Below are 20,687 nucleotides of genomic sequence, written 5' to 3'. Positions count from 1 at the left end.
ACTTCTATATTGGAGAAACAAGGAGAAAAATGGAAACTAGATTCAAAAAACACAAAAAAACACCTTCACACGTTGTTGAATACTGTTAATCAAATAACCATAACATAATCATAGAAAACACCTAGATACTAAGTAGGAAAACAAATATAAACAAACGTAAAATCAGAGAAGCCCTACTTACACAACAACTAAAACCAAACTTAAACCAATATAAAGGAACACCTTTTTACATATACTATTTAATAACCTAACATCTAACTGCAACACCCCCTACATTCTTGTACCCGTTTACACTCTCGTCCCTAAGATATGTGCTCGCCAACGATCAGTTGCAAACTTTTTCTTTGTTAACTTGAAGATGACCTAAAGAGGTCGAAACGTTGTTCTCTGCTTTATTAGTAAATGTGTTAATACCCATACCAGCCATCCTGAGATATATGACATTTATTCAATTAATGCTTTAAAAGTCTAATAATGTATGTGAATTTTATTTTAATAGCTTTTACTCTATTTATACATATATAAATTTAATTCTGTCAGTTGTGTAAAAAAAATAAGTTCTAATACAAACAGTTGTTCGCTGTATAGTTATTCGTTTCTAAACCGCTGTGTTAACAGTATATATATATATATATCCTCGAAGAAAAAAAAATACCGGTGGATTTAAGCATTTTAGAGAGAAATGTGAAACCATTTATTGACTTTAAAATATCACAGCTCTTGTTATTGTATATTTGATAATCCAATAAAATATTGGATATTTTAGGCAATGTACATATTTCCACACTATATATATTCCAAGTTATACAGTCATCATGCTTTCTTACTGAATAATCACCACAACAATAGGTTACATACCATTAAAGCTCTGCGTTTTAACTATGGTAAGCAGAACCTAGTTAAATTCGTACACTAAACATTTCAATTTTTGACATATATAATTTTTATATAATGTACTATTGAATACATTTAAGTTAGTTAGAAATGTGTTTCACAATGCTAGGCTAGTTACTAAACTAGGGGCAGCGCTTTAAAAAATTATGATTTTATTATCTCATAAATCTTCAGTAGTAAATCAGTATATTCAAAATTTTTACTCAATCAACTGTTAGATGCATATATTTATGATAATGTAAAAAACAAAAAAAAATTATATTAAACGTATTTGCCTAAAATTGGATAAAAAATTTCTGTTTAACCAAGAATGATGTAATGTACCATAAAAATGATTATCCATATTTCTTGCTGCTCTGGGAACATCGTTGATTGTGCTCAACCTAATGACTATGATTAATTAAGCATTATTGCTCATTATCACGACCTCCATTATGACAAGCTTCTATGAATAATGGCACACACGCACCTTGAAAACTTTTCACAGATCCTTAATTGTAAGTGAATGTTGACTTCCAAGACCACGGTTAAGCGAACCAGGTGCACTAAATTACATATAATCTTTGTCAAAGGGTGTGATAGGTGCAGTCATCGAGTGTGTTTCCTTATACCAAAGCCACATCGGGCTATTTGCTGTGTCCACTGAGGGAAATCGAATTCCTGATTTTAGTGTGGTAAGTATCCCAGTAGGGGACTTCAGTGGTCGAGTGAGGTTGTTATTATTTTAATTTATTCAATCATGTTTCTCAAAAAAAACAAAAACATTTACTGGTTTCGAAGCATGACTGAAAGCTTGTAAACATCTTACTTTTGACCCTTCCTCAATAGGATGAAAAAGCTGTTTCGGAGTAGTTGGTGTGCAATTTTAGCCATTTACCGTTTTAAATATTATATCACACGAGTGTGTTCACCCTTCTTTGGAAAATACTTTTCTTAAAACGCCGTGTCCTTTGGTTATATCAATTTAATAATCTCCAGTACGAAAATCTTGTGAAATGTTTTTTAAGCCATAAGAAATTCGTAATTAATGATCAAGAGTTCACAAAACATATAGATGCCAAACACGTCATTTTGGTACCATAACTTGTCCAGCACGCCCCTCTATTAGCATATATAGCTTATACAGTGTAATTCATTCTTCGTGTAAAACATATGCTTTGAGAGATTGTATGTAACGAAAAGTAGTAAAAATTTTTTATAATAATATCCTAAATCTGTAATGATCATGCAGTTCATGCTCCTGTAAGACAAAGTTGATTCCATGATGTCACAAAAATATGAAGCCCTAGCTTCTCGATACTCAAGAATTGTGGGTGTATTCCAGAAATAGTAGCATGCCACTAGGCGTCACCACTAAATAACACAAATATGTATTGTGAAATAGCATGTTAAATCCAACACGAATTAATAGCAATGTTCAATGTATTCGAAAATAAAAATAGGAACCCGTCTAAGCTCCAAAGAACATATGCTTATAAAGATATTTGTACTGTTATCAGTTATCAAGTATTAAATTATTATTTTTCCTATGCTTTGATAAAAATGTGATACACACCAAGTATTCATGATATAACTAACATTACGTTATCTGAATGAAATACTAGGAGGATTTACTTTAAAAATTGTATATTAGCATTTATTTGTGGAGAATTTTGAATTTCGACCTTTATAAAATATTCATGTTTTTAAAACACTGTAGATTAATGTACTCACTTCTGAGGACAAGCGTGAACTGCTAGCCATAAAAAATAAATACAAAACATATTGTAGATATAGTTAAAACATGCTGTTACAAGAATTTCGATACAAGTGATCATAAAAATTCACTATAGCAATTATATTTGTATGTATTTGTCCTAGAATATGCAAACCCACACAAAAGGTTATTTGTGTATAATCGACCCTAATTTGAATTTGATAGACTAGAAATAAAACGGGTAGTCAACAAGCACCAACCGCTAACTTTTGTGCTATTTTATGGATATGACAATCAATCCATTACTGTTATAGCGAAAAATGACACAAAAGTGCGAAAAATATCTTCTCAGCATCGTAAACGCTAATTACGAAGCCAAACTTAGTCTAAAGTTTGTTCTCTGTAGCCACTTGTTAACACTGAATAGCATTACATATATGCAGTTTCAATGTACAGAATCCGGCATGGCCAGGTGGTTAGGGTGCTCGACTCGCAATCTGAGGGTCGCAGTTTCGAATCCCCATCACACTAAACATGCTTGTCCTTTCAGCCGTGGGGGCTTTATAACGTGACGATCAATCAGACTATTCGTTGGTAAAAAAGTAGCCTTAAAGTTGGCTGGTGAGTGATGATGACTAGCTGCCTTCCCTTACACTGTTAAATTAGGGATGGCTAGAGCAGATAGCCCTCGTGTAACTTCGCACGAAATTCCAAACAAACAAACCAAATTCAACGTACAGTTACGGAAGTAACGTCTACATTTCATCCGGAGACAACAAAGCATTCACAAGCCTTAGTATTTATGAGATGTCGTGATGAAATATAGCAGTAAAAATACAAGCACAGAAAAAATAATTTCTCTTAAATATTTCGTAGAAGATATTAAGTTATAAGTAATCGCGGAACTCACATTTAGAGATGAGAATAATTGAACGTTTCAGAAAACACATTATTCTCTGAATAACGTGTGTGTGTGTGTGTGTTTCGTATAGCAAAGCCACAAAGGGCTATCTGCTCAGCCCACCGAGGGGAATCGAACCCCTGATTTTAGCGTTGTAAATCCGGAGACATACCGCTGTACTAGCGGGGGGCTCTGAATAACGAAAAGAGTAATGTTAAACGGATGTGTTTTTGTTGTTGTTGTTGGGCCCGCCATGGCCAAGCGTGTTAAGGCGTGCGACTCGTAATCTGAGGTCGCGGGTTCGCATCCCGGTCGCGCCAAACATGCTCGCCCTTTCAGCTGTGGGGGCGTTATAATGTGACGGTCAATCCCACTATTCGTTGGTACAAGAGTAGCCCAAGAGTTGGCGGTGGGTGGTGATGACTAGCTGCCTTCCCTCTAGTCTTACACTGCTAAATTAGGGACGGCTAGCACAGATAGCCCTCGAGTAGCTTTGTGGGAAATTCCAAAACAAACAAACAAATTGTTGTTGTTGTTGTATAAAGCAAAAATAAACAATGGTTTAACTTTGTTCTGCTTACCGCGGATATCGAGCACCGATATTTTGCACTATAAGTCCTCAGACTTAACGACGACCTACCGGGGGATGAGCATATTGAAAGGAAAGCTCGACTCTGTCATAAAATCCTCTCATTAAGATTAGCCAATCATGTCGAAACACGTTTCGGAAAGTATTATACCCATTTTCTACTTTTTAGTTCAATCTATAAAATAACACGTACGTTTAAATTTATTAAAATAAAAAGTTTGATATGTAGCGTCTCTTTTTAACTAATTTTATGAAATAGCTACACATGGTAATCTATATCCATACCATACATTTATATGGATAGTGGATACAATTATTTATGGTTTGCAATCCATTTCCGCAAAAATTCGATACAAAAGACTGACAATTAAATTCCACTATTCCATTAGACAAGAGTTGGCTATGGGTGCTCTTTGTTAATTACCTCCTTTCCAATTTCAGCTGAACTAGTAAAGTAATAAATTTAAAAAAATATATACTGAAATAGTTGAATAATAACTGGAGATGTTTGTTTGTGTCTCCTTGTTAAGCGAAAAGTTACACAATGGAATATCAGTGCCGTTCTCATTATGTTTACAGTATTATATATAATATTTAAGATTTACCGTTTAGCCACTGGATGAATAGGGGTGTAAGTTACTAGATGTAAATATTTTACTGATGTTTAAAACACAATGAAATATATCCAGCGATGTAAGAACTAGATATGAATATGTTACTGAGGTATAAAACACGGTGAAATATATAGATGTCAGTTACCAGAAATAAATGTTCTACTTGTATTTTAAACACCGTGAAACATATCTAGAGATGATCTATGAATATTTAAAGCACATTAAAACATATATTCAAGTTTAAGTTAGTAGATAGGAATGCTTTGTTGATATTGAAAGCACAATAAAATATAGTTACAGGTGTAAGCTGTTAGATGCAAATATGGCGAAACATTTGTTAGGTGTAAGTTGCTAGATATCAATATTTAAAACACAATGAAACATATCTAGATGTGTAAGACAACATATATGAATCTTCTTGTAATTTAGAATGCAGTAAAACATACTTAGAGGTGTAAGATATGTTATATGAATTCTGTATTAATATTTAAAACATGGAGAATCGAATCTAGAGGTACAACCTACTAGCTATCAATGTCCTAATTATACTTAAAATACAGTAAAACGTATTTAAGAGTGTAAGGTACTAAATACAAATGCTTTGCTCGTATTTGGAACACGTCGAAAAATGTATCGTACGATATATGGTTTGGTTTGGATTTCGCTCAAAGCTATTCAAGAGCTGTCTGCACCTAGACGTTACTAATTTAGCAGTGTAAGACTAGAGGGAAGGTAGCTAGTTATCATCACCCAGCGCCAACTCTTGGGCTACTCGTTTACCAACGAATAGTGGGATTGACCGTCACATTATCACGCTCCCACGGCTGAAAGAGCGAGCATGTTTGGTGTGACGGAAATTCGAACTCACGACCCTCAGATTACGAGTCGAGTTCCTTAACCATCTGGCCATGTGGGGCCTACTATACATGAATGTTTTTCTGTTACTTGAAACACAATGTTCTTCTGTTACTTGAAACACGATGAAACATTTCTAGAAGTGTAAGTTTCTAGATTTAAATGTTTCACTCTTTCACAAGATATACTTTGCTAGATATGAGTGTTCTATAGATATTAGAAACACAGTAAAACGTATTTTGAGATGTAAATTGTAAAATCTGAATATGTTATTGATAAATAAGATACGGCAAAACATTTTTCGAGGTATAAATTGTAGATATGAATGTCCTACTAATAATTCAAATATGGTAATATATTTGTGAAGGTGTAAGTTACTAGATATGAATATCCTTCTGATGTTTAAAACGTGATGAAACATATTCAGAGTGAAAGTTGCTAGATATTAGTGTTCTACTGGTAATTAGAACACGGGAAAACGTATCCAGACGTATTATTTACTAGATATGAATGCCCTTCAAATAACTAAAACACGGCAAAACATGACGAAACTTTGCCTAAACTTCCAACTCTGCCTAAACAATCTGTCAAAGAATGATAAAATTCAAATTAACTGACGGTAACAGCCTGTTGTAGTCGTCCTCTACACTAGAAAATGCCCACCATCTTGACATCATAACTGCAGTGGAAATTGATATCTACTTTCAAAACAACTTAATTCATCTTTGAAAGTAGAAATCAGTCTCAAAATGATGCGAAGTGACTAAACAAAATTATAAACACTGTCATTCAACTTCTCTGAGCATTATACACGCCAGTTGACAAACTACAACCATGCTTTAGTCTGTTACCATCAGAGAGACAAGAGAAAGATTTATCACTTTACTGAACTTTCCGCTCTCATTCCATATTTGTGGAACGGTAAAGAAACCCTACGAAAATATATAAAAAAAAGAAGTCTTACCATGTTTTCTAAAGATTGTCTCATCACTGTAAGTGACTTAGTATTCCGTGTCGCCTTTGCTGATCGTAAAGTACTGTAAACTCAAGACTAAAATTAATCTAAAACGTAAGTCAAATCAAACACAGTCACACGTTGCAGCTTCTCTTTTGTTTTCTTTTTCTGATGTTCAGAAATAAAAGTAGCTCACTACAGTTACAGTTGCCGAAGGATTGCCAATTTGCTAAGAAGTCTTCGACCACCAACACCGTTCTTTCTGCGTACAACAGATGCACATGTTTGATAACCACCAGGGTATGTAGCACACAAATTTCACGCGATATACAATTCCTGGAAACGAGAATGTAACGAATAACACGACCCAATCCGGGTTATTGTACCTCTTTAAATCACTTTAACGTTATCTAATGCTGTAATTCCATCTGCAGGGGGATGTTAGACGAAAAACTAACTTGGTTAGCCATACATGTTCAGCGTATAACTGTTTCAAGCAAAATCTGAGTCATTTGTTATAATGTAAACATATATTTATAAAACTAGGACGTGGGTTAGCCCTGTGTGAGAGCTCTGAATATTGCTAGAAATATAACATGGACAAAGTATATTGCTGTTAATTTTATTTGCAACAGAAGAATATTGAAGTTCCAAGTGACACTTGTGCAAATATTTAACAGTAAGTATTTAGTCTTTTTTTGAAGTGAAGAATGATGTCAAAGAAGAAAGTTTGGTTCCGTCTATTATAGTGTTTCATCAGTTAAAAAACTTAACAATAAATCCACACATTCTACCTTGAATATACCTCATTTGTGATATTGTTACAAATCTGTGAAAAAGAAAAGCTGAATGTGACTTGTATTTATTATAATTGTGAAAGTTACTGTCATGATTACCTGTTATATTACAAACCAAACACAGAAATACTTTGTAAGTTTAGCATCACTCAGCCAATTCAATCTAATGAAAATCTAGACAAGCAACTCGAACGGTCATCTAAAATCTTAGGCAGATAAGTCCTCAGAAAAATTTAATCAAGGGCACTCTTCTGTCTTTAAACATTCTCTTAAGCAATAATGTAGAAGTAATCTATAAATTAAACTCCACCAAAACTCGGTGATTTATTAGTAACCTTAAGGGTTTATAACGCTGAAATTCGGGGTGCAGTATCTAAGGTGAACACAACACAGACAGTCCACTGTGTAGCTTTGTGTTTAAAAATAGACACATTAAGTTCCATAAGATGCATGACAAGTCTGTCCCATTTCTTCTTTATATATGTTTTGGAACTTCGTTTAGAGGTTATCGATTTCAACCTGAGAAATAATGCATTTCGCTTCGTTAACGAAATTTACTCTGATTGTCAACTGAATAAGAAATTTTAGTTAAACAAAACAACGACACCAGAATTACATTCTGTTTATCTACAAATAACAAAAACAGACCCGTTCATCAATTTGATTTATTATGCTTCATTATATATTAGTTCCTTTAAAGAAATTCTTCCGACGAATTATTTACATAACCATGAACTGAACCTGGATTGTTATTAATAAATCGCGAAGTGAATATTGTAAGGCGTTGCCCTCTAGTGACAAGCATTTTGTAATATATTTTAAAAATGCATTAACTTTTTCAATTAGCCTATAATCGCGTAACATCTTGTTGATATTCAATGGTAAAATGACTTCAAGTAAATATTTGTTCACAATACACAAACGCAATAGAAATATGTATGTAAATTGAGAATTCCCAAACCTTGTACCTGATCCATTGTTCGAAAGTTAGCAGTACTTTAGGTTTAAGTTTTCGTACTGCTTTTCTTCACTGATTACATTATTAAATATTTGTCAAGATCTACAGGACACAATTAACGCTATTGCCATATAGAATTTCCTTCTGTGTCCTAGATGTTTGTTTAGAAATATTTGGTTTGTATACAGTATATGATGAAGACAGATCTAGTAAACTGTTTGGAAGTACTGTGGTTTATATCGTTTTGTGTTTGTGTGCAAGTTTTAAATGTGATTTACAAAACCTTGATCCTCATACACATTTAATGTACAACAAATTTCCACATTTTAATACTTTTTTTTAATATAAGAGAAACATAATTATTGATAATATTGGAATGTATGGTCCCTACATAATACTTGTAGTGTCACAGAAGCCTTAACTACTCAATATCTGTAAGGATCGCCAGTGGATGAAGAGCATAAATTAAAAGTGTCAGTCAATGTGTGTAACATCACAAAATAAACCTTAATTAGATGTTATATGTAACACATTTTGTTTTTGAATTTTTCGCTTATATTCAAATAGATATTTTAAAACCATCCTAAACCAATAAAGATTAAAACAACTAAGAAAATAAGAATCGGCTGTTTTCTTTTAGAAACATTAGTAGCATAATGTCTTAACATGCCTTTTGTGTTTTTGTCTTTTTTACTGGTTAAACAAAGAGTTAATAGATATGTTTAAATAGCTAAAGTATGGCTTATTTATTCGTTTTAGATCAAAACTCCATTAAGCTCTTTAGTGTGTCCACTACAAGAAATCAAACTACGAATTTTAACATTGCAAATCTATAAATTCACCACAGTTCCACTTGGAGGACCCAATATGGCAAAGAAAAGTGCATATAACTTAATCATCTGGAAAACATCTGGACTTATCACACTTTTCGATGTACACGGATGCAAACTAAACAATAGCAGTTTTAGACTACACACATATAAATTCTAGGTCGGAAAGAGAAAGTAGTACTTAAAACTAAACATAACTTTCTAATTTACCATCAAATCTTAAAAATGTTTTGAATGTACCTTAAGCTTTCAGTAAAGTGAAAGAATAGATAAATTCATTTTGTTTTACTAATTATTGTGTTGAGTGACAGTTAAAATATTTTCTTCATTGGTAGACTTATATACAATTTATTTTGGAGGTGAGATATATTATGTAATGACAAACAATAAATGTAATGCATTTATAAAATGTAAGAGAACTGTCTTTTTTTGCAAACCATGTCTTTTATCGTAAGAAGTAACCTAATTAAAATATTTTTCAACAACTTTTACGGATTTTGTTCTTGAAAGTTTGGTTTGTTTGTTTTTTTGAATTTCGCACAAAGCTACTCGAGGGCTATCTGTGCTAGCCGTCCATAATTTAGTAGTGTAAGACCAGAGGGAAGGTAGCTAGTCATCACCACCCACGCCAACTCTTGGGCTACTTTTACCAACTAAGAGTGGGATTTACCGCACATTATAACGCCCCCACGGCTGATAGGGCGAGCATGTTTGGCGCGACGGGGATGCGAACCCGTGACCCTCGGATTACGAGTCGCACGCCTTAACACGCTTGGCCATGCCGGGCCCCTTGATTTATGAATAAGATGGATATATATTTTTGTTCATAAATGTTTCAGAATATACTGTAATTGTGCAGTCTGTGATTTTATTCACATACATTAATGGTAGAATATTGAGATATAATGAAACATGAGCTTTATATGAAAATTATAAATAGAGACTTGTATCAGCTATTCAAACATTTGTTAGAAACTCATATACATGGTGTGTAAGGTTTGTAATTCATGATAAAAAAAGACTAAGCTGCACATTTATATGTGAGTATTTTATCAACTGAGATGACTGTGAATTCTGTAAGTAGCATGTTAGTGTACCTTGAAGTTTTGTTAACAAGTGTGTTTCAGTATGTGTGATACTTAAGCCTGTGATTTTATCTAATATATTAATAATAGCATATTGGGCTATGAAGAAAATGAGTTTTATATAAAACAAATATAAATGCAGACTTGTATTGGATGTTCAAACACGCTTCTTGGAAATTGTTATTCATGGAGTATAATTTATCATAAAAGACAAAGCTAGACATGCAATTATGTAAAATATGATCTTTAGTTTGACCACAGATTTGTATAATTTTTAAATAGAAAGATAGTACACGTTAAACAATTTATGCGAGAAAAAGCTCTGTTAAGAAAGAATCAATAAACTAGTTTCTCTGAGCCTAAAACCTGAAATCTTACATGTATTAAGCATGCAATCTGAACAAATGATAGTGCTTGTGTCACAAAGTAATTATATTTGACTATAATGCACGTGCTTGAATCTTTTATTCATTTACTTATTTAAGGCATGTCTTTCATACCATGTATTTAACACTCCTACGAAAAAGTGGGGCCTAATAGGCCCCAGAGCAACTTGAAAGGTTATTAATATTAGGCTAATAAATTTGTATTTAAATGAAATTGCCATTTCATTTGATTTCATTTCATTAAATATCATTTAAATTTCATTTAAATACAAAATTATTAGCCTAATATTAATAACTTTTCAAGTTGCTCTGGGGCCTATTAGGCTCCACTTTTCGTAGGAGTGTTAAACGTCTAGTGATAAATTTAATATTCATTTCCATAATTTTACAAAAATTAACAACATAAACTCCAACTAGAATAGTAATATGAGTATAATGCACAAAGTTGTATGAAAACTAATACAGTTATAAGTTAAGATGCTTGTTGTATATTATTGTGTTTTGAAGGCTAATCAAATATTTGATTCTACGTTGTTGTTAAACATTATATTCTGTAATGATATACGGTAAACATTTTGGATTTATAAAACATGAAAGAATAATCACTTGGTTTATGACTAAAAGTCCTTTTAAAATTATTATTTTAAGTTATTTTTCGATTAAAAACTATGTTAATTTTTTGTGAAAAAAATTTGCTGCATTGGTAAAATATTAAGATAAAATATTATAGTGTAATAGACTTTCTGATTTGTTAACAAATGTTCCGTTTTAATCATTATAGAGTGATAGAATTTAGTCTTGTGCACCCTCTTCCTTTGTAAAAACATATGTAAAACAGTTAAGTGAAACCTATAAATATAAGCTGAGACAAGTGGAAATCTGTATATAAAAGTACAGCAACATTGTTCGCTTAAAGAAACATTGTCTGCTTTTGTAAAATACACACAGTATGCCTAATAAGTCCATTATCCTATAGAACTTTAGTAACACTGCCCGCCTATAAAACATTAGTAACACTGTGTGACAATAGTACCAGGCTCTATGGCAGGGGTTCCCAACCTTTTGGCACTCGCGACCCCTTACCTAAAAGTTTGAAACCCATGTGACCCCCTACTTAGGGCTTACTATCAGCAGCTTAATTTTTCTTTTGTTTTCTGTGAAGGAGAGGGAAAGAAACATCTAAAAAAAATATTTAAAAATTCTGTAATTATTTATTAGCAAATTTCACCAATGATCACATTGGTCCAACCTGAATTCACAAAAAGAACATATATTTCTTAAAATAATATTAACATAGGTTTGAACAGCTATCCAACCCAGCTAATGAGATGCCTGATGTTGCATTTCAGCAGCAAGCTTTGAAATTCGTGGCCGAGCGTTTGTTAGAGCCAGTCTCATGTCATCTCCAACATCCAATCTGTTCCTATTCTTTGTTTTTATATTGACAAGAGTGGAAAATCCTGCCTCACACAAGTAGGTAGAAGCAAATGGAACAAGGACACGTAAAGCTATCATGCTGACTTTGGAGTATGACTGATACATAGCGCACCAGAACTGAGTCATGGATTTCACCTTGAAGAGATCACGAGCTGAAGAGTCGTTCCTTAGATCCAGAAATTCATCTTGGATATCATCTGGGATGCTGGATACATCAAGTTCAGTACAAAATGGGTTCCTTACCACGGCCTCCTGTTCCTGTGATAGCTCAGGGAAGTAACGCTCGACTTCCTTTTCTAGAGACTGAAGATGTTCGGTAATCTCATCCTTGAGGAACTGATCCAGTTGGATCTGAGACTCATCCGTCACTCCATAAAGTTTTTCAAACATAGCGATGTTTCCAAGATTGGTTTTCCGACGCCAGTTCTGCAGTTTGGAAACAAAGGCCCGAAGACTATCTTGAAAAAGGAGAACATGTGTTTCCCTTCCTTGAAGCTTCAAATTGAGCTTGTTCAGCTGGTCAAAAATGTCGGCTAGGTACGCAACCCTTTTATTCCATGCTTCATCTTCGAAGTGAGCTACAAGATCTTTTCTTTCTTGAGTCTCCAGGAATAGCTTTATTCCATCTTTCATTTCAAAGACACGATTAATAACGTTTCCTTTCGACAACCAACGTACTGCTGTGTAGAAGAGAAGAACTTCGTGGTCAGCATTCATGTCTTTGCATAGTTCTTTGAATAGGCGAGTGTTGAGTGCTTGAGTCTTCACATAATTTACAATTTTGATTACAGATTCAAGCACGTCCTGCAGAGAGGCAGGGAGAGTCTTACTGGCGAGAGCATATCGGTGAATCATGCAGTGGATGCCCTTTGCTTGAGGTGCTAGCTTCTTCACTCTCGACTGGAATCCTGATTTCTATCCCTGCATAGCCGGCGCCCCATCCGTACAAACCCCACACACGTTTTCCCATTGAAGATCTTCGTCTTGAAAAAAAGTTGAAACTTTTTCCATGACATCATCAGCATTTGTTGTGGTTTCAAGTGCACTGCAGAATAAGAATTCGTCTTTGATGTCACCTGAATTAATGTATCTCACGAAGACAAGCAACTGAGAACATGAACTTACATCTGTTGACTCGTCGAGCTGAAAGGAGAACAAAGGGAAACCTTGATTTCAGTCAAAACCTGTTCCTTCACATCCATAGACATTTTAGAAATGAGCCTCTGTATAGTATTATTTGACAGGGAAACTTGCTGCATCTTCTTTGCACTGGCTTCTCCAAGAATAAGATTTACTGCTTTCATCCTGCAGGGTTTAAGAAGTGTTTCTCCAATCGTGTGAGGCTTTTCTTGTTCAGCAATTTCGAATGCAATCTCATATGAAGCTTCCACTACGGCTGCATTCTGCTGCTGAAACGACCCACTTCTATCGATTCTTTGGCTTTTAAGACACCGTTCATGTCGTTTGAAGAAATCCAAACCCTTCTTTGCGTGTTCTGGATGTTTCAAAACACACTGTGGTTTCTCGATGCCGTCGTTGGCGAGCACAGTGGTGAAGCCAGTGTTAAAGTAGCATTCTGAGTATCTGCGCCGTTTAGCCATGGATGCAACTCACCTCTACTGCTTACTTATTTCCTTGTTAAATTAAAATAAAAATGTTGAATAATGAACGCTTTGGCAACTGTAGATCTTACACTGACTACTTGTGGGGGGTGCAGGTAGAGTAATGATGGGGTTAGTATTAGGAGGGAAGGGAGCGTGGCCAGTTGCGCGATTCGTCATCCACCAATCAGCAACGGACATGTGACTCACGTGTCGACAGCGAGCACACACACACTTAATCACAGCTAAACAGACACACAAGCATACGTACATGCGCGTGCACTCGCATACTCGCTTCTCACTTGTACACACATACATACAGTTGCAGACACATACACATTCACACAGGCACATTCACTCACAGGCACGCATACATACACCCATAATATCAACTAATGACATTGAACTAACGTAGCACACGTTTTGCTTTGCACCGAAACAAAAAAATGTAAGAGCATGAAAATGTAATTCATGAAATAAAATTAATGTTATCCCAAGCTAATTCTAACAAGGCTACGCGACTCTCCTGCCAAGGCTTCGCGACCCACCGTTTGGGAACCCCTGCTCTATGGTATTAAATTATGAAATCACTCCTGCTCTATGACAGCAATACCTTATGTACTACTTCATGGAATTATTATTTCCAGCAAGGAGCTCTGTTGAGTAACCCTCGAGCTATGATGTGTACTGTGACATCTAACATGTGCTCTCTGGCAGCAGGCAGATGATTTCATCAACTTTCATGGCGCCATGACAACCTCCAGCCGTCTGATACCAAACTGTGGATCTATAACATTATTTCAGTTAGTTGTGCTTCAATACATACAAATCTGTGTTTGTAGATAATTTGTGTTGTGAAATAATTCTAGCCATTCTGTTAATTTACAAGTTTAAAACACAACTTTCTATAGTGTAATAAACACTACATTTTTGTGATTCTACATTTTGTCCTGAAAAGAGCTTTTAACCCAAATTTACCGCGTGATATGAAATATGTGAAACTTGTACCAAAAAAGAAAAAACTAGTTGTTGAGGTTTAGGCATTCACTAGTAAAAATAGTTTGAATATTTTTGATAACAAAAGGTGTGTAAAACACAGGTTTGAAATTAGCTTGTTAACAATTGAGCCGTGTATTTTTCTGATATGTAGTCTTGGCCAAAATGTTTGTATAGTATTTTACGTTGATATTATTGTCTATATGCATGCAGTAGTTTTTAAGTAAATCTCCTAGTGCTAACAAAGAAGGTAGCGTATGATCAGACGGAAAAAACTGTTCTTCATATGTTCGAGGGAAACGTCAATGACGCCTCCTACAGACATCACATGGAGACGATATTTCTGTCGTATGCAAGGTTTAGTAATAACTTTGCGTTAAAGGATGGCAATGCTAATGTCCACAGTGCATGTGTTGTACAGAATTATTTCGACCAGAGGACGTTACAAGATTGTCATGGCCAGTAAGGTCTCCAGATTGCGAACCCATTAAGAGCTGTTGGGCAGAAATAAGCAGGAAAATTGCTAACCATAAATCTAAACCAGTTGCTGTAGCTAGGTTGCAGCGCCTTCTAGTGACAAGTTGGGATTGTTGTTGTAGTTGTTTTTGAATTAAGTACAAAGCTACACAATGGGCTATCTGTGCTCTGCCCACCACGGGTATCGAAACCCGGATTTTAGCGTTGTAAGTCCGCAGACATACCGCTGAGCCACTGAGGGGCAACAAGTTGGGATCAAATCACTGTGGATTAGATCAATGACTTCATCGACTGCTTGTCACGTCGTCTTGCTGAGGTTATTAGAATACGAGGAGAATCATCGTAGTATTAAATATTTAATAGGAACTAATATAAGGAAATAGATACTGTTTATAATAATTTGATGTTATATTTTGTCATTATATATGTTTTGGTGATTTTTGTTGTGGTAAGTGAATTGTTGAACTACACATATTTTTATAAGTGTCTGATAAAATTGTTTACTGCTCTAATAATTCGTTTATAATATTCATAGAACTTTTCTCGTTGTACAAGTATGCATTCTTCATTTTGACAGCGCTAAGTGTTTTTGCATTCCATCTTGATAATAATTATCTTATTTGTTACAAACATTCTAACATCCTATATCATGGGTACACTTGATAAAGTGTTTGAAGAACTACCTCTATAACAAGAAGTAGGATCTTTCGCGTTAGTATAGAGAAAAGTCTGAACTACATCTTCGGAAAGTCAATATTTAAATTTTCATTTTCTAATAAGGAAAATGACAATACAGTCAGTTAAATCCTTTATATCAGACATGCTTTAAATATTGTTAAACATTACAAAACCATGATTTCGAAAATCAAGTACATATACGTAGTGACAGTGCCACATTCTTCCCAGTGAGGCAACTGGACTTCACATCTTGTAAGCACATATACTGTAGTATTTAATAAGTGAATTAGTTTTTACAGTAAGCATTGTTCCTTTGCTGCAAGGGATGCAAAATAGGTTAAAGAAGATCTGGGGCATCAAGCCCTCTTATTGCCTCCCTTGTGTATACATATATTATGCATATACACACATTTATACGAATATACAATACATGTTCAAAAGCATGTGGACACCCCTTCTAATTAGAGGGTTCGGCTATTTCAGCCACACCCATTGCTAACAAGTGCGCAAATTCAAGCATACAGCCATGCAACCTCCAATCTCCATAGACAAACATTGGCAGTAGAATGGGTCGGATTGAAGAGCTCAGTGACTTTCAACGTGGCACTGTCATAGGATGCCACCTTTCTTACAAGTCAGTTCGTCAAATTTCTGCCCTGCTAGAGCTGCCTCGGTCAACTGTAAGTGCTGTTATTGTAAAGTGGAAACGTCTAGGAGCAACAACAGCTCAGCCACGAAGCGATAGGCCACACAATCTCACACAACGGGACCGCCGAGTGCTGAAGTGCATAAAAATCGTCTGTCCGCAGTTGCAACACTCACTACCGAGTTCCAAACTGCCTCTGGAGGCAATGTCAGTACAAGAACTCTTCATCGGGAGTTTCATGAAATGGGTTTTCATGGCCAAGCAGCCGCGCACAAGTCTAAGATAAGTCTAAGTATGCGCAATGCCGAGCGTCGACTGAAGTGGTGTAAAGCACACCGCCATTAAACTTTGAAGCAGTGAAAATTCGATTTTTGGAGTGATGAATCACACTTTACTATCTGGCAGTCTCACGGACGAATTTGGGGTTGGCAGATGCCAGGAGAACGATATCTACCTGAATGCATAGTGCCAACTGTAAAATTTTGTGCAGGAGCGATAATAGTCTGGGGCTGTTTTTCATGGTTTGGGCTAGACTCTTTAGTTCAAGTGAAAAGAAATCTTAATGCTACAGAATACAATGACATTATAGAGAATTGTGTGCTTCCAACTTTGTGAAAACAGTTTTAGGAAGGTCCTTTTTTGTTTCAGCATGACAGTGCCCCCGTGCACAAAGCGAGGTCCATAAAGATATGGTTTGCCGGGGTTGGCGTGGAACTTGATTGGCCTGCACAGAGCCCTGACCTCAACCCCATCGAACACCTTTGGGATGAATTGGAACGCCGACTGCAAGCCAGGCCTTCTTGCCATGTTCCAAAATCTAGTGAAAAGCCTTCCCAGAAGAGTGGAGGCATTTATAGTGGCAAAGGGGTTTTGGAACGAGATGTTCAACAAGCACATATGGGTGTGATGGTCGGGTGTCCACATACTATTGGCCATGTATTGTAATTGTGCACTGTTATACCCGTTGCATAAATAAGACAATGATGGGTAATTTAAGTTTTAAAAGGTGGTACTTTACTTTTGATCCTATGGCCATGAGGTGTATTTATCGGAAACATTTAGTTATCAGTCTATAAATAAGTGGTGGAAAGCATCTACAAATTTTAATTCTCCTAACACTTTTTAAAATTACGACTCTTAAAAAATATTAAGCACAAGCAAAAAGTATCCGTCCCCAGTGATGTATGACATTAAAAGTGATTTGGCTCCTAGAACATAGGATGTTCACATTTTCCTTATTAAATGATAAAAAAGTTTTTTATTTTTATTTTCCCTTTTCTTATTTTCATCTTTCGAAGCTCTACTCAAATAAGTGGTTGAGTCTAACAACGCAAAATGTATATTTTTTCTTTATGTGTGTTTGCGTGTTTTCTTATAGCAAAGCCACACCGGGCTATCTGCTGAGCCCACCGCGGGGAATTGAACCCCTCAGTGTAGCGTTATAAATCCGGAAACATACCGCTGAACTAGGGGGAATCTTTTCTTTATGTTCATTGGCCTTAAGATTTTAGCCAGCATTGTATCTTAAATATAAAGTAATATAATAAACAGTAAATAAATCACGCAATAATTCAGTATATAAATTTTAACGAAATTCTTATGCCAATCAAATAAATCTTTTTATTTGTAATTAAATGTCTTCTGTTTTATATGCAGCTTTAGTTTCCAACCGTCTCTTAATTTTCTAAGAAATAATTCCATAGAAGACTCAAAACACTAAAATTCCAAAATCTCATAATCACGCTTATCAACACTACTGCCACAGCAGTAAGACTAGAGGGAAGGCAGCTAGTCATCACCACCCACCGCCAACTCTTGGGCTACTCTTTTACCAACGAATAGTGGGATTGACCGTCACATTATACACCCCCACGGCTGGGAGGGCGAGTATGTTTAGCGCGACGCGGGCTCGAACCCGCGACCCTCGGATTACGACGCGCTAGGCCATGCCGGGCCTAATCAGTAAAGAAACAAAAAACTTTTAATTCTTCTTTTTTGTTTTTGTTTTTGGGGGAGAGGCTAGAAATACACATGCGGTATGATTTAACAAATTCGTAGTATTATTTTTATGATGTAACTTAGTATTTACAATTAAAATTTGTTTATAGTATGTAATGCATGGAATAATGAAAGTTTTAAAATGTATTTTTCAATACCTAGAAACATTAACACAAGAAAAATGCAAAGCAGAGCATAGACTGAAAAACATCTTTACCACGAAAGATTAAAATAAATTGGTAAATATCAACGGAATTAAAAACTTCCTGTTGAGGGAATAACTCTTTATTGTTGTGAATTCAGCACAATTATTCACAAGCCCCATAAGCCCGTTGTTGTTCGCTGTAACATTAAGTAAAGTCAGTTAAATTGTAAAAATTAATATCAGAGGTCTTAGACAGGAATTATTAACTATGTTTAGTGGCCCAAATCCATGTTTGATTAGAATATTATGTTTTACATTAAGTATACATTATCTCAATTTCTCTTATCAGACACTTTCCTATATTAAATCAATTTCCATATTAAAGGTACAATATTAACCCGTTTTACCTGTCGATGATGATAATGGGATTATTCTTTTATCATTAACTGACTTTTAATATGATAAGTTCCACACAATTAAGTCTTGAGATTTAACAGGAATACAACATATTTTTCCTTGTCCCAAAAAAGTAGGAAACTTCTGCACCAAATCATAGTGGTTCTTCAGTGAAAGAAGGTGCGAACTAAGCGGTAAACTGCATTTCTATTATATTCATAAATTTGTTTTATTAACGCAATACATAACAAACAAAGCAGGCCAAGTGAGCCATGGATTTACCGACCCACTGTTAGTGTTCCGTTGCTACCAAAAAATGCCCTCTGCATTTTGAGGCTGTGCATGTTTTATAAGAGTGGCAGTCAAATTAGGTGATAAAGGGGGTGCATCAAGAATTTTCTATGAGTGCTATTGGCTAGACTTCACCCTGAAATATTAGTTTATAATTAAGAACGATTAACTTTGAAATCTCTTTAAAAGCTTTATGCAAATATCTAAAACAACAACAAAAAATCAACAAAGTTAAATTTTAAAAAAAATCGTGTTTATTTACGACCAAGCCAAAAAAATTAGCAATGTGAATATATAGTACACAATAATGTTATTGATGTCTGCATTGTTTTTGACATACAGTGTTGTGTAATTTAGAAAGTACGATATGTACAATTTGAGTAATCTTACAGCGAAATGTAAGAACTTTGTTCCCCCATATAATTTTATAATATTTTATTGTCATTTAAAAACTAGCAATAATTATTATTATTCATGTAAATAAAATATCAGAATTGGATTTTTAAAATCTGAACGGCACATTATCCACAAGTGGACAGATCTGAACTCCTTAAAGCTTTGGTGTAACTGTTACTAATGTTTAACTACTGTTGAGAAAAAAAACACAACTATCTACAAGCATCTACTGCCACGGGACAATCAATTTTATAACATGTCCACAGTTGAAAGTTCAGGATATGCTTAGCAGCACCATTCTTCATATTTTGAATCCCTCGATTTACAGCCCGAAGTGTTAACTGTTAGTCGCCTAGTGAAAAGTCAATAAATTTGTTTTGCACGTTTGGTGACCAGTTTTAGTGGAAATCATATAATTATCTGCTACAACGTGCTTCTATTCTAGAATATTGCTGAAAACAAATTATAAAGAAATCATTATTAATTTGCCATGACTGTAAATATGTAAAAACATTTACTCAAGCCCAATCCAATGATCACCAACCTATGAGAGCTTAGGTATACAAAATCGCACGAGGGAAACGTGAAGTTTCGTGGGTTAATTTTGTTAACATCATTTATGTTTATACATATATAACAGATGAGTCCAACACTGCTTCAGCCGACTTTACGACAAAACACAAAATATGATGCAAAAACAAAATTTAAAATGTGGTTACGGTTGGATAAATATATGGATAAAAAGGAATGTATTAACTTTCAATTCTGTTCTTCAAAAACATAATGTTACACAAAATAAGTATAGTAATATAATCAATACATATTGCACAAACTTCACATTACTGAGATATTTTATTATTTCAAACTCAAAATAATAAATTTATGTGGCGAATCAAGTTTACTTACATTTCAGTGAATTCAGACAAAAACAACTGTCCACTGGTAGTTCAGCAGTAAGTGTGCGAATTTGTAGAATAACAAGATAGGCATTAAGTCTGCAATACAGAAGGTTCGAAAGAACATACTTGCGAGAAAATAAACGAACACGAATGGTTTGGTTTGTTTT

At 34.8% G+C, this 20,687-nt stretch overlaps 1 protein-coding gene and 1 long non-coding RNA gene across 8 annotated transcripts in view; one reads left to right on the top strand and one right to left on the bottom strand.

Moving 5' to 3' along the window:
• The window catches only part of LOC143222252 (uncharacterized), a 71,270-nt gene that overhangs the window by 8,339 nt on the left and 42,244 nt on the right, over nucleotides 1-20,687 (top strand). The gene's annotated exons all lie outside the window — the stretch shown is intronic.
• Nucleotides 1-20,687, bottom strand: part of LOC143222246 (prolyl endopeptidase FAP-like) — a 163,858-nt gene that overhangs the window by 115,640 nt on the left and 27,531 nt on the right. For 4 of the 7 annotated variants that reach the window (XM_076448484.1, XM_076448480.1, XM_076448481.1 and 1 more), the window contains exon 1: nucleotides 6,514-6,776. The exons of the other annotated variants lie outside the window; for them this stretch is intronic. Coding sequence is in view for 1 of the 4 variants with exons in the window: in XM_076448481.1 (XP_076304596.1) it covers nucleotides 6,514-6,537 (24 nt within the window). In the remaining 3 variants the exon portion in view is untranslated. Of the gene's footprint in view, nucleotides 1-6,513; nucleotides 6,777-20,687 lie in introns of those variants that run through there. 7 annotated transcript variants of the gene reach the window in all.

Source organism: Tachypleus tridentatus, chromosome 8 (assembly GCF_004210375.1).
Source record: "Tachypleus tridentatus isolate NWPU-2018 chromosome 8, ASM421037v1, whole genome shotgun sequence".
Lineage (NCBI taxonomy): Eukaryota > Metazoa > Arthropoda > Merostomata > Xiphosura > Limulidae > Tachypleus > Tachypleus tridentatus.
Note: the sequence above shows the minus strand (reverse complement) of the source record. Positions and strands in the feature narration are given on the sequence as shown.